Source organism: Cheilinus undulatus, linkage group 5, assembly GCF_018320785.1.
Source record: "Cheilinus undulatus linkage group 5, ASM1832078v1, whole genome shotgun sequence".
Lineage (NCBI taxonomy): Eukaryota > Metazoa > Chordata > Actinopteri > Labriformes > Labridae > Cheilinus > Cheilinus undulatus.
In genome coordinates, this window is record NC_054869.1 from 36,290,216 (window position 1) to 36,304,144 (window position 13,929).

The following is a 13,929-nucleotide window of genomic DNA, read 5'->3' on the forward strand; positions in this document are numbered from 1 at the left end:
TATTTCCCGTTTTTTTCCATTCAGAAACAGAGTAATGGCACCTAAATTGTACTGAGTCTAAATGTATTTTTTACCAGTGTGTTTAATCTGTCATCTGCCCTGATTTAAAGCTGCAGTTTGCTGTCAGCTGTAATTCTGGCTCTGTGCCGACTCCACTGGAGCAGCTGTTCTTAGAGCGCCATCCTCATCAGTGTTGATTAACACTTCTAATTTTATCCCATGAAAAACCAAGACAAAAGGAAACTGGTAATTATTGCTCACAGGCTTTGTTTTCAGCTAGTAGAATGCCTTCTTAAACATGTTGGTACTGACCTTCTATGGATTATCTTGAGACTTAAAACATGCCACAAAGTGCAAAGTGACCGGTGTGTTTACTTGAACACAAGACATCAGGTTACACACAGATATTAAGTTACACAGGATATCCAACACTGTGTTTATATGCACTGCTGTATCCTTGCTACCAGCATAATCCTGCATACAAACACCATGTTGGTGACTTTAACGCAACACAAGTAAAACTTATACATAGAAACTTGTTTTGATACAACAGCAAAATAAAAAAATCCCTTTCACCCAACAATGGATGATATTTTGTTTTAAAGTGCCAAAAATTGCTAGGAAACATCTGCAGTATCTACACTGCCCAAATACTGCTGGTATATTTTTGCAATTTAGACTGTGTCCCGTCTGGGGTCACCTCCTCTGCTCTCTGTAAGAGAAATAAACTTTTGCATCTTTATGAAAAGTACTTTATGAATGTCTGTGTCCCTGACCTGTGAATTTGAATACCAGCTCTGCTCTCTCTACCTCCAGGCAGCTTAAGATTAAAATATGAATGATGACACACAGCTTCTTCATCTCGACACTTTTTAATACTGTTGATCAATATATTGAGATGGTGTCATCATAAAAAACCCATGGTGTTAATAAAAGGAAAATTTCCACAAGCTCAGTTAGTAATAAGATTCTTTCCCCATCTTAGCATTGTTTTGGAACCATGATTTTTATCTATTTGAAATGTATTTTAGTGGTGCTCTACTTTATTACATTGTCAGTGCATTGTCTACGATGGAGTCATGTTCGTTTTTGAGAAAAACTTAGCTGCATACGATGTTTTTCTGATGTTTTGTGGAGGTCAATCCTGAGCTTTGTGCTGTACTTTGTTGAAGTTTATCTAGATTTATCTGAATTTTACAAATCTTTTGCTCATTGCTGTTCAGCAGAATTGCAGCCTTTACTTGTCTGATGAAGCTGTTCTGCTATATTTATTTTATCATGATGTCAGCACAATAACAGAGTAGTGGTGGAGGATATGCCTCATGGGAAATGCCACAGTGATCATTTTGAGAGTTCCCAATCCAGAAGCCTTGTCCCCTGATAAAGCTGCTCCCTGTCAACCTTGGTAACAATCAATTCAAAAAAATGGGAGTAGATTTGATTTAAATAAGCTGAAGTTGTTAAGTTTTTCAAAGCTTCTCCTTCTCAGTGTGACTAAATTTGAAGACTACAGCCTGAAAAGAAACCAGGGGAACCAGGCTCCACAGCCTGCATGGACTACTCAGATTGAATACTGTGTATCAAGGATTTCCTTTTTGGGTCACCGGCTAGCCCTGCCTTCACTGTTATGTTTTAATAACTTAATAACTTCAATAACTCTCAACGTAGAGATGCACATTATTGGGTGTTTGCCGATATTCAATGTGCAGATGTTTACAAATTCATTTTAGCCAGTGCCAGGGCTGCACGGCGGCGCAGGGGTTAGCGCTGTTGCCTCACGGCAAAAAGATCCCTGGTTTGCTTCCCGGTCAGGGCCTTTCTGTACGGAGTTTGCATGTACATCTGATATAGTGGTTCTAAATATTAGCAGAAATCTTCATATTTCCAGTTCAAGGTGTGACTAGACTAGACACAGATTATACACTCTTTCTTTAACTTTGAAATGGAAAAATGACTGGCAAATTTGTCTTTGAAAATGCAAAGATTGCAGGTCCATTTGCAAGTTTGCAAGTTTTAACAATTAATCCTCTTGCATTGAATATCACTGCCAACATAATTGTCTAGCATGATTCAAACATGCATTTAACACCACTTCATATCAGATATTCTTGCATGTTTTTAGTCCGTCACATCCTCATTATTTCACTTCCTATTGCTTAAATTCAAACAAAAGTAAAGATAAGATAAGCCTGAATTATCTTTAGATTTTGATAATGATTTTTAAAATGTGAGTAATTAGCGTTGTGTGTGCATGTCTGCTCTGCGTGTTCATTATCGACTGTATGACGGTTTTTGGGAGCATACAAAACACTCTATAGCTAAGTTTGTTCTACTAAGTTTACCTGTGCAGTGTACAGCAGGCTGTTGTGATACTCGCTATAAGTATCTGAATGATGTGGCATGCAGCAAACAGCTGATAGCTCAGTGACAGATGCAGTGAGATAAACTGAAGAAAGTCGAGTTGGCAGAAGAGGAAAGGAGTGACAAGTGAGGAACCGAGTAACATCATTATTTTGCCAGTGGTCTCTGTGCAAGAATTGGCATGTATAAATGCACTTATTAAACACTATTCTTTTCACTGTAACTCCACACAGGTATTTAGCAGCAGCCAATTTAATTCACAGCTGCAGGTACCATGTGTTTTGAACCAGCACACAGTTTCATTGCAAGCTGCCAGACAAACTTTAAAGTGTCAGGAGCAGTAGCAGGGCACTTTCCACTTCAATTAGACCAATTCATGGCAGCTGCTGCTCTGCATCTATGCAGCCTGTTAATCTTGCAAGACTTTTTTTTTTTAGCCTTGATGAGAAATCTTGTGACGTTTTAATCTTGTAGTCTAGTGGCATGAGATCACATCATATATCCCTACCACCAGTGTCACCTAGCATCTTCAACAACTGCATCATGAATAGCAACCCTGATTATTATTGTGTAACAGTTCAGCCTCAAATGTGAATGTATGAAGAGCAAACTGTTCTTATTTTTCATGAAAGAGCTTACAAACTATAGCTATTGGCTAAATACCTCTATCCATATTTTTTTTAATTTATTTTTTTGCTCTTTATTTAAATTCTATACCCCCATTTAGTTGTTTTTTATGAACTCATGTTTGTTAAGTTATTGCACACTTCATGCAAATATGTCATTGTAGTCAGACTATGATTACAAATAAAGCAGGGTTTCCCACACATAAATGATACTCAGGTGGGCCACATATGCACATTTACAGCAACCAAAGTTTTTGCCAACTAATTTTCTTCTTCTAGTTTAAATCCATGTATATAATCACCATCCATGCACGAGCAAGGGCTCCATATCAAGTGAAACATTTTAAAAGGCAAGTGTTGTTTGAGCAGATTTGTACAATAGACTGCTGATGAATACATTCAAAGAAGCAGAAACACAAAAATAAACCTATGAACTAAGGGGTTTTGTCAACCCTACTACCAAAATATATTTGGTAGTAGGGGGAAAAGGTTTTGAGGAAAAATTGGTATGAAATGAATCAGGATATATTGCATCATGGAGGAAGTACAGGATGGATCGGTTCAAGGCTGCATGCAGAGGAGTCCTTGGAGTGGGACAGCCTGCGGCCTTTAAGTGCAGGCTCTGTCGGCTGCAGCCTCTTAATTGAGACATGCCCTCAGCCTTCAGTGGTCTTGACCTCCTTCACCTCTCACCTGAGCGCACTCCAGTCAAATATTTGTTTTCCAATTATATGATGATGCAGCTTTCAAACGTAATGTTTTATTCCCGTTCCAAAATAATAAAAAAAAAACATAAAAATCTACCAAAAAAATCAATATTATTAGTCTTGACAATTACAGTTTAGTAAAACTTTGATCTTAAAATCTTGAATGCATGCTTTTCTTCATACTTGGTTGTGACACAAGCTGCTTTTTCAATCACTTCACCAAATATACCCAAATCCAAGCCCTGCGTTTTGTCTTCCTCCAGCTTTGGTTTTATTCAACAAAGGATGCCAAGGCACGAACCCTATTAAAGAGAATGACAGATGCTGCCTGCTGCGACAAGCTGTTTGTCTACCAGTGGTTAAATAGTGTCTGCTTGACTCTGCTGGCAAGAGCTGATTACTGTTTCACTCGCCTGATCTTTTTATAGGCACTGAATGTGTGTCAGTGTTTGCAGGTAAACCGCTCTACTTGACACACATTATGGAGTCTATGTACATAAATATTACTCTATAGTGTGGGTGTGTGGGTTTTCATGTGCTTTTGTTCTCCAGTGGCAATAAAAGATAAAGAGGGAGGGTTCACATTAGAGGTTGTGTGAGCTCAGTCTGTACACAGGGTTGGGCATATTTCTTTAAAAGTTAACTTTTAAGATGTTTTAAGAGGTTTAAGTGCCTGTAGGCTCAAAACACTCAACAACCAATCTGTCCTCAGGCAAGAAAAAAGCTGTGTTGGGAAGAATAAAACAATCAAATTCCTGTAAAGACCAAACAAACTGCGCAATTTGTTTAACATCGACCTGTTTTGTATGCATTAAACCAAATTTAAACAATACTCAGGGCCTGTCCTTGCCAAAGTCAATCACACTTAAGACCAAGGAGGAGATGTCTGCGGCAGATGTCATAATCCTGCCTCCTCTCCAGACAGCTCCTGAGGTTGAGCTGTGAGGAGTGTCACTCCGTGTTTTGACCTGAAGCCTCCTTCAGCTTTTATGTCTTATCTGCAGCCCCTTTGGAGCTCTGCAGGCTTATGTGATTTCAAGCATTAAATTACAAGTCAGCATATTCTCTTTAGAAATTTAAAGATCCTGCCAATACTGCCTGACTAACAGTGTCTGGCTAATATGAGCCTATCACAGATGGATCAGTGTGGAGGATATGGTTTCCAGAAAGTGCAAATATGCAAATATTTTAAATAGAGTCATACTCCTGAACGCAGGGCTTGGGCTGGTTTGGAAAAGGTCATTGTGTAGTTTGTCCAGACAGTAGTGTCCCACCATAGAGAAAAAAATCAAACTGTGATATTTTAATGTACTGCAGTGAAAGAAGTAGCACACACATCTTACACTTTTATATGCCATATCCACTCCTGAGCAGAGAGGTATTTCAGCCAAGAGTAACAAGTACCTAGAAACGGTCTTAGTTTTATCCTCCAGTATGACAAAGCCTGCTGTCCTTTGCTGATGACAGTTGACCTTTGCCACACATGACACACATGTTAGCTTGTGTGTTTGTGTTGCCATGTGCATGGCTGGCATGAAACCTGCAGCTCAAGTGTATTTATCTGACAATGATCTGTCACTGTTCATGGCTGAACAGACCGGATATCAGATGATTCTTGTCACCAGCTGACCAACTAGTGCACCTCTGCACGCTGAGGGAGAAAGCACTTTGTTTTTGTGTTTATTATAGGGAATGCATGTGATATGATAAAGCCATAGTTGTATATTCTGTTATGGAATCAATAGTATCAGAAGTAATTACCCTTATTATGTCTGCATTGTCTGACACATGCAAAATTATTGCACAGTTCACACTGAAAGGGTTTATTTTCACTCATTTTCAAGATTTCAGTGTATTGTCCGTAAAGTCAAAAATCAGTGATTTTTTTTTTTTAATTCTCCTTTTGGTTTAAGACTCAAAAATCCTGCTGCATTGTAGTCTGGTCTCTGCATGCTGTTCATGGTATGCTGAAACTGTGGCATAGAGCACACGCATGTCCTACTGACAAATCCCATCCCAAAATTTCTGCAGAATTTTGACCACTCTGTTTGATTGAACGAAAAAGTGGTGCCGTTTGGACTTGAGACAGAACTAAACTGCATGTCAACATCATAAAAGTAAACTTTTAGAGTAGCCCAGAATTTGCCAGTATAAAAAGTCCTTTCATTCTTAATGCTGTTTTAATTTTATGGCTTCATGCTTTCATGTGCTAGCACTTAACTGCCTACAAAACACAAGAGTGTTTGTCTTCTTCTTGTCCCCACTGTTAGAAAAAAAAAGTATTCAGTGCTCTGTTTGCTTTTCCGCTGTGAGACTGGCTGCATAAAAAATCTTAAACTTCTACCCCTTTTCCTCTTTTGTCTTTTAGCTGTGTCAGCCAGAATTTAGGGACATTTTTACCACCTACCGTGGTAGTGTGTTTATATGATACTGCACTCTACTAGCCAGATGGATTGGTTGGATTCCCTGCCTGTCCTCAGGCAGAGCTTCAAGGTGATACACTTGTTCCTGGTCAGAGAATCACTGGACCAATCAGCATCATTTGAAGATAAAGAGGCGGTAGCTAGTTTTAAGTTGTTTAGTTGAAGCGACTTTAGCCTGTAAACAACTACAGCCAGTGAAGAGATAAGCATGGGTTTAGCTATAGTGGCGGTTTTATCACACCTGGACAACATGTTTTTATTAAAAGAAGAGCCTCAGTAGGAGCATATTTTGTCCATGGATGCTTCATCTTAGGTTTTGTTGCTGTGATTGGCCCCTAAACCATAAATGATGTGAAAGGTTCTGCCCCTCCCAAACACCATCTGTGGGCTGTTGTTAAAATGAATGTGCAACAGCTCTATTTTCAGTCCTGACTCACCAGTTGATAACTAAAGGTATAGGTTCTTTGCAGATGACATCATGCAGCAGAGAACTCCTGATGGGGGGCAAGAAGTGATTTCTGCATCAAGAAACGCTACAAAAAAGCCATGTTATGAGCTGTTCACGACTATGCCAAGCACTCAAAGTGAGAAAATAAAAACATTCTTAATTCTTACACTACTTTTATGTTTTGAAATAGTGAAATATTCACACAAAAAGTAAAAAAACAAACAGAGAAACAGCAGGTAAAGATTAAAAAAGCCTCCGTCTAAAGTGTGGATGAGTGGTGTCACAACTTTCACGTTTCATCTAAACAGCCCAGTTTAGTTTAGTACAGCTTTGTCACGGTCCAGCGCATTAAAGTCTGATCTTACCCGTGTTTCTTCAGCTGATGCGCGTCCTATCCTGGTGGTTGTGACGGGAAATCTGTCTCTTGTAAGAGATTAAGATCATTTGTCTCAGCTCAGTAGCGCTGGTTGCTTGGCTCTAAATGGGGAAAAAGGAAACTGGCTCTATCAGCGCTTAAATTAAAAACATGTTTGTGACAAAATGTTGAAGTTTTTATATCGTAAAGGAGCTCAGTTAGCCTACAGGCTCAGTAGGACTCCTCAAGACACATATCTTCCTTCATCTGGATAGACGACGCTGAATGCTTCAAGGTCTGCAGGACTGAGTATTTCTGATGTTGATCACCTCAATGCGAGGTAAATTAGCCAAACTACAGGAAAAAAACACTCTTTTTGTAAAGAGCAGGGATCATACTTGATGTATGTAGAAATTTTCTCGTGATGATTGCAGTGTAACGGTCCATTTAGAGCTTTAAAGTTGTAACTTTCCTCTGTTCCCATTCATTCCTCATGGCCATCCCCCTCTTCCTCACCCCCTAAAAGTCATTCAGGATCATGTGATTGAAAACAACCTATAGTGACTTTTGAACAAGTTTTAATTGCATAACAGAGCTGTTATTGCTAGTAAGAAAAATAAGATGATGCACCAAACCTGACTATAATTGCTTGCACAAGTCTGCATACAAATTTATGCTGTACTATGCTTAACTATTCTTGACTTGATATTCAGATTACAATGCAGCAGTTATGTGTTCATTCAAAATTCTCTGCACTGCACACTGCTGGACTTTGCTCTTTGTGTAAATGTATTTACGTTCTATCCACCCATGCCTTGACCTCCTCTAGCGTTCAGTTATTGTGTTGACTCAGCATGTTGTGTGATTGACAGGAGAGGCAGGATTCAAAGAGAATGATGACCTTTGAAATTAAACCGTAAACTATGAGAAATATAAGTGAGCATGAATTATTAACCGGCTTTTTTTTTTCCCTATCGTGGGTTTGTGACTCAGTGTTTCTGCAGTGGATGAAGTATATTAGCTTTTAAAAGCTCGCATGCAGCTTTTTCATAGATTTTACATGCTTCATGACTCTGCAGCCTCAGTGGTTGTGACATGCCGGCATTCCTCTACGCTCTGGTGTTTATGAGTTTGTTGAGGTAATTAGTAACAGAGCGGTTGTAACAATGGCCATGGAGATTTAATGAACCCATGAAATTGACCACAGGGGAAGCAACAAGGAAAGTGACCTATTTACTCAAGTTTTTGCCCTTTAACTCTCCCCGAAAGTTGCAAAGAACAGTTTCTGACATGAACACAAAGAGGCAAAATATGAGCAAAGACATACGCAGAAACACACATGCTTTTACACACACAAACTAGCCTTTCATGATTGTATCTCTGAGAATAAAGCCCTCACTGTGTGCAAAGTTTGTTAGGGTTCAAATGATATGGTAGATTAATTACGTAGAAGTATACAGTGTATTAGCTGAAATCTGGCCAACAAATTGGGACACTGCATTTGTGTTTGCTCTGTTCTCCATTGTTTTTGAAAAAGCTACAGGCGAGCACATGGACCCCCATACACATTATCCCCATCTTCTCTGCACGTTTGAATACTACCTCATTCCTATGTCATGTTGATTTCCTGCTAAGCCTGACCCTTAAATCAGGGCACCATATTTGTTTCAGTGCCTGTATGGCTGCCAGCATGACAAAGCCTTTTTCTACAGCCAGCAGAGATATGCTTCTGTAGAGAGCTCACAATGGTTTGAATGGAATCACCGTGGCTGACCAATTCTAACAAATGTGAGCTGGAACAATGAGAGAATTGCTGTTGCATCTCTCATTAAGCTACACTGTGTGCATGATGGTGTTAAATCACCAGATTCACATGGCTCATTCAACACAGAGTGGGAATCTGAAATGCTTTAATGATCTTGTACTGCTGTGTCCTGGAAGATTTCAATTTTTCTGCTTATGAATTGATCTGTGACTGAGAGGACAATAATAAAGGGAGACATCTAACCATATTTGGAGTTGGTACAAAAGAGCAGATTTAACCTGCAAATTTTTATAAAGGGAAGCATTAGCCTTCTAAGGTTTTATATATAACAATACTATACATGCCTCTGCCACTCACTGATTGGTCAGGCTATCATTAGCTGGTTAAAGCTTGTTGATGCATCATCTCATCGCCTCTGTCTCTCTGACACACATTAACGTATACACACACACACATATGTAAGTGCATAAACCCACTAGTGCTGCTCTTGCACATGAAGCATGCACACATGCATACTCTCTCCTGCTTGTATTTTACAAGAATGAGATGCACAGTTGGGGAAATATCATAGATTCTGGATGTCAAATAGCCCAGTAATGTTTTTATCATATCTAGTCTAGTACCTGAAAACAAATCTTTTGTTCCATTTGATTTATTTTATTCAAATATCTATCTTTAGCTTTCCAATGTCTCGTGGATGTCATGGTAAAATGCTCACTGAACATTTCTCCTCGTGTTTTTAATTATTGCCATCATTTAAGAAGTAATGTGTATTTATAAGCACAAATAAATACAGTTTAAGCCAACTATTCAATACTCTGTTCGACTTTTTGAATAACGTTTAAACACAGTACTTTCCTACAGACAACAGTTACAGTAGCACTCAGCCCTTTTCTGAAAAACAATTATGTTTTGTATTTTATTGTAATTTGCAAGCAAAATGTAAGCAAATGTGACTATGTGACTATGTGACTATGTCTTGGTTTAGTGCTATTATGATTAATTCAGCTGTCAGTAACTAATGATTCATTTATTCATAAATTAAAAAAAAACATGGATGTAATGTAATATTATGTGACATTACCCATTGGTTCCTAAAGAGGTCTTATAAAACCGAATGTCCAATGAAGCTCAGTCACCAAATTAAAAGGCCTATTCCAACAAGCTTTAAGCAAATCTAGAAGCAGCAAAAATGGTGGAGCAAAGGTGAGCTGAATTAAGTTTGGTTGCTTTCTGCAATGTGCCCACCTATGAGTCAAATTAGACTTACCCCTAGTTATGCCTAATAATGCCTAACTCTTAGACATAATGTACAACATTTACAAAATATGATGACCTAGTAGAAGTTTTGCTTCATGAAATGGTCTGCCAAAACCCTGAAATTCTGCAGTCACCTGATTAGCAAAAGCTGCATCAGCTGTTCGCATTTGATTTGGTTTAAACTTGCTAATTTGGTCTCAAAAGCTTAAGAAAGAAGACAATATAGTATATTTCAAACGATTGAATTGGTCATTTTCAATATAAACCACAACACAGACAAAAGTCTTGTCATTTTTTTCCTTGACGCTTTAATTTAGGATCTTAGAGCATTCCTTGTTTTTTGACGCTCGCTTCAAGTGGTTACTTCAGGAACTGCAGCTTTTTTTCCCACACTGGATTAATTTTTTTTGCCAACTGAAACTGGATTTACCATAAAGCAAATCAGCAAATCACAACATGTGAGGACAGTGTGCAATGAAAGAAAACATTATCCCTCCACTGAATGCCAGCCAATTTTACTTTTAGCTTGCAACCATCAACCATCACTTCTTCTCTGTCCTGTCCTGTAATGCTTATCACATATTAATATCAGCTTGAATGTGGTTAATCGCTAAAATTACTAAGTTTTAAAGTGTGTTTTTTCAGTTTGAATTATGGACCTATATCCAACCATGTTTATATTGTGCCCTTTATCTTTTTATATTTGATACATACTAAAATACTGTTGGATTATTCTGAGACATCCCATTCTTTGTTTACTATCAAGTCTTAAAACAGCAGCACAACATATTCAATTAAGGTAACTTTATTTATTTGTTAGGAACTTTGTTTGCTTAAGAGCATCAGTGAGTATCCATATGACTGTACACCACAAGAACAAGCCACACTATCAGCATCAATAGATAGCATAATAGCATATAGCTAGAAATGGATAAAAATGAGAAAATGAAAAATCAAGTCCCAGCATTATGAGCCTAATAAATACATTATAGGCAATGATTAGAAAAGATGCTTAAAAGCAGTGGTCTGATGGATTAGAGTACAGAGCTCCAAGTGGCTCTGTTTGTCCTAAATGTGACTGATCTGTGCATGTGTGACCTGAGGGGAGGAGCTTATATTGACTGTGTGGGGTATCTGTGATGCTTGAGGTTATGTGTTGTCCCTTTCATTTAGTCTCACGGTTGTAGATGCTGATCAGTGATTCCTGCTCCTGTCCAATTATTTATTTATTTCACTGCTCAGAGTAATGATTTTAATGGATTGCAGTGAATGTTAGACAAAGAACTAAACCAAGCATACCAGCAGCTCACCTTGAACATGAGTGCAATGATGATTTAAAGTATAAGAGCTGTGGTTCTAAATGAGATTTTATTCACTGATAGTAACCAATTGAATAGAAATGCTGATTAATTTTTGTGTCTTATTTTTTCCAGGCACTCTTCTGCAGAGATCAGACGACACTTCAGTGGAAACCATGGCTTCCAACACAGCAGAAGCAACTCCAATGCTTCAGCCTCAATGTGCTTCACTGTGGTGGGTTTTGTCTTACATGGACACCCAAGTTTCTGTGTAGAATGTGTTTGACTGATTCGCTGCAGAATTGAAAAACATGCTTAAATTTGTTTGCTTTTGAGCTAAAATAGAAAATGTAGGAGAAGAATGCTAGTGATATGGTATTTTTTAAACCTTTATTTATTTGATCATAGCCATTTTGCACATTCAAGGTTTTACATACACTTAGATTAAGAAAAAGACAGACACCATGAATGCTTCTGGTATCCCTCAAACCATCTGTGCTCATGAAGGGAATACTTCAAGAAGGGAGGTAATCTTAGGACATTTTCACTGGTTTAAATGATCCATTTCCAGGCACTTGAGAGGGAGTTACAAATGTTAAAGGCTTTTATTCATGAATGAGAAATATAATGTTTTTAGCTCAGTGAATTAAAGGACTTAAAGTATTTTGAGTGCCTGAATGAAGATTATTCATTAAAGTGTCTTTTGGTCTTATGATTTCCCACACTTATGTATAGATTTTCAAGAGACCTGAACTTCAAACTTAGGTAGGATTCTGGGAAGAATCAAGTAATTTCAATACCTATGTCAGTAGTATGGCAACATAATGAAAGACCTAGATGGCACCCAATTTTGGATAATTGCTTGTATTTAATTACTCAAAATTGCAGACAAGATTTGTGTGGAGAAATATTGCCGGTGTTTTTGACAGTGTGCAGGGGTTTGCCTGCATTGTTTGATGGACCCATTTCTCTTCTGCAGTTCTGTAATTGAAAACAGGTTATTTAATGCTCTAGTGCTTGTTACTATCATCATTAAAATGACTGAGAATGTAACATTCAAAAACACATGGTATGTAAAATATTCAACGTTTTGACAACACGTGTATGCATACACAAGTCATGAAAGCACAGCATCATAAAAAAGAAAAAGAAGTATCCAAGAGGTTCAAAAATAAATGAACGAAAGGAATGGAAAATTATAAGGAATAAAGGATGGAGTTGATGGATTCAAGCTAGGACGATAAGCAGACAAAGTGAAGGTTATTTATATCTTAATACAGTGATTGAGGAGAATTTTATGTAGCAGCCAGAAGGTCAGCGGAGTGGTTTCCTCTAATTCTTCACTCACACAGCTTTAGTGTTGATGCTTACACCACAAAAAGGCTTTAAGCACTTTTTCTTCATATCCTCTTTACTGTCATTAGAGCTGAGAATGTCTGACTCGGTTGTATCTGTCCTGGAGGATGATAATGTGAATCACTGATTTTCTGCTACACCACAAGTGACTGCTTTTGCAAAAACCGCTGTCTGCATTTCTGCAAAGAGCTGTGTTTTTTAGGAGGAACCTTTCTTCCTCCTACAATAGTAGAGATGAGAATTTAGTCATGGCTTAACATGCTTTGTTAAAGCTGCGCAGACACTGGCTGTTCTTTGATTTAACAGGCTTTTGGAAGACCTACTATCTGTTAGTTTCTGTAGAGGATTGTGTACCATTATGACAAGTTGTTTTCTTGCCTTTTCGGTGGAAGCTCAGCAGACGGTTAGAGTGCTTCCTGCTCTCTCAAGCAGGCAGGCAGGATGATGCGCGGTAATCCTTTGCAGGGATTTGTTCCCACTCGTCTCTCTGTAGTACCCTCTGAACCTCTGTCTCTGCCTTCCAGATTTATGCATTTCTCTTTCACTCTTCCTGCTTTTTGCTATTTCTGTCTTCTCCTTACATTTCTTCTCTCCCTGCTGCCACACATCTCTCTCAGTCAAACTTTTCTAAAGCTCTTAGCCGCTAAGTCTCCTGACATATCTGTCTGCATGACTGACTGAACCCAAGCCCTTTGATACTTCCGCAGTGATGATCCTTGAGCTCGTCAGCTGACAGGGTTTGAGGAGGAGGACTTGGACCGTCCATCCCACCCAGGCTTGTAGCATGCAACACGGTTAATCTCCAACCTGCTTGGGAAATGGGTCAGTGCCTTGGATACTGACTGGTGCTGGATGGGGCCTGCTTACCTTGCAGCTTACACGGACAAATCTTTAATATGGCCGGATTTGGGATGCGGGAGAGGGGTTTTAATACCATAATCTCTGGGATGATAGTTTCCCATTATTCAGCAGTGGCAACTAGCACAATGATGGAGGGATGTTTGTTTAGAGGAGGGAGGGCTATCTGTTGCTGCAGATGTGGCGTGGATCACAATGTTGATTATCCAATTCCCCCTCACTCCACTTCTATTTTTAGTGTCTAAATACAAGGAATTACTGATCACTGTAGTTTGTTGTAGGTTTAATCTACTAACAACTAAGAGAACAGCATGTGTGTTTGTTCATGTGTGCAAAGCCTGTGCACAAGAGATGCAATTAAACCTCGCAATATAATTAAAAATTAATGCAGACATGGACAATTTAAACTAATTCGACAAAAACTTATATGCAGTAATTTTTCTAAGCATGTAACAGGCGCTATCTGCTTCCC

The 13,929-nt window shown here is 38.6% G+C and overlaps 1 protein-coding gene across 1 annotated transcript in view; it reads left to right on the top strand.

Annotated features, from left to right (window-relative positions):
- Positions 1-13,929, top strand: part of dock8 (dedicator of cytokinesis 8) — a 113,129-nt gene that overhangs the window by 10,666 nt on the left and 88,534 nt on the right. Inside the window, exon 2 of the mRNA XM_041786841.1 lies at positions 11,379-11,478. Coding sequence (XP_041642775.1) covers positions 11,379-11,478 — 100 coding nt within the window. The remainder of the gene's footprint in view (positions 1-11,378; positions 11,479-13,929) is intronic.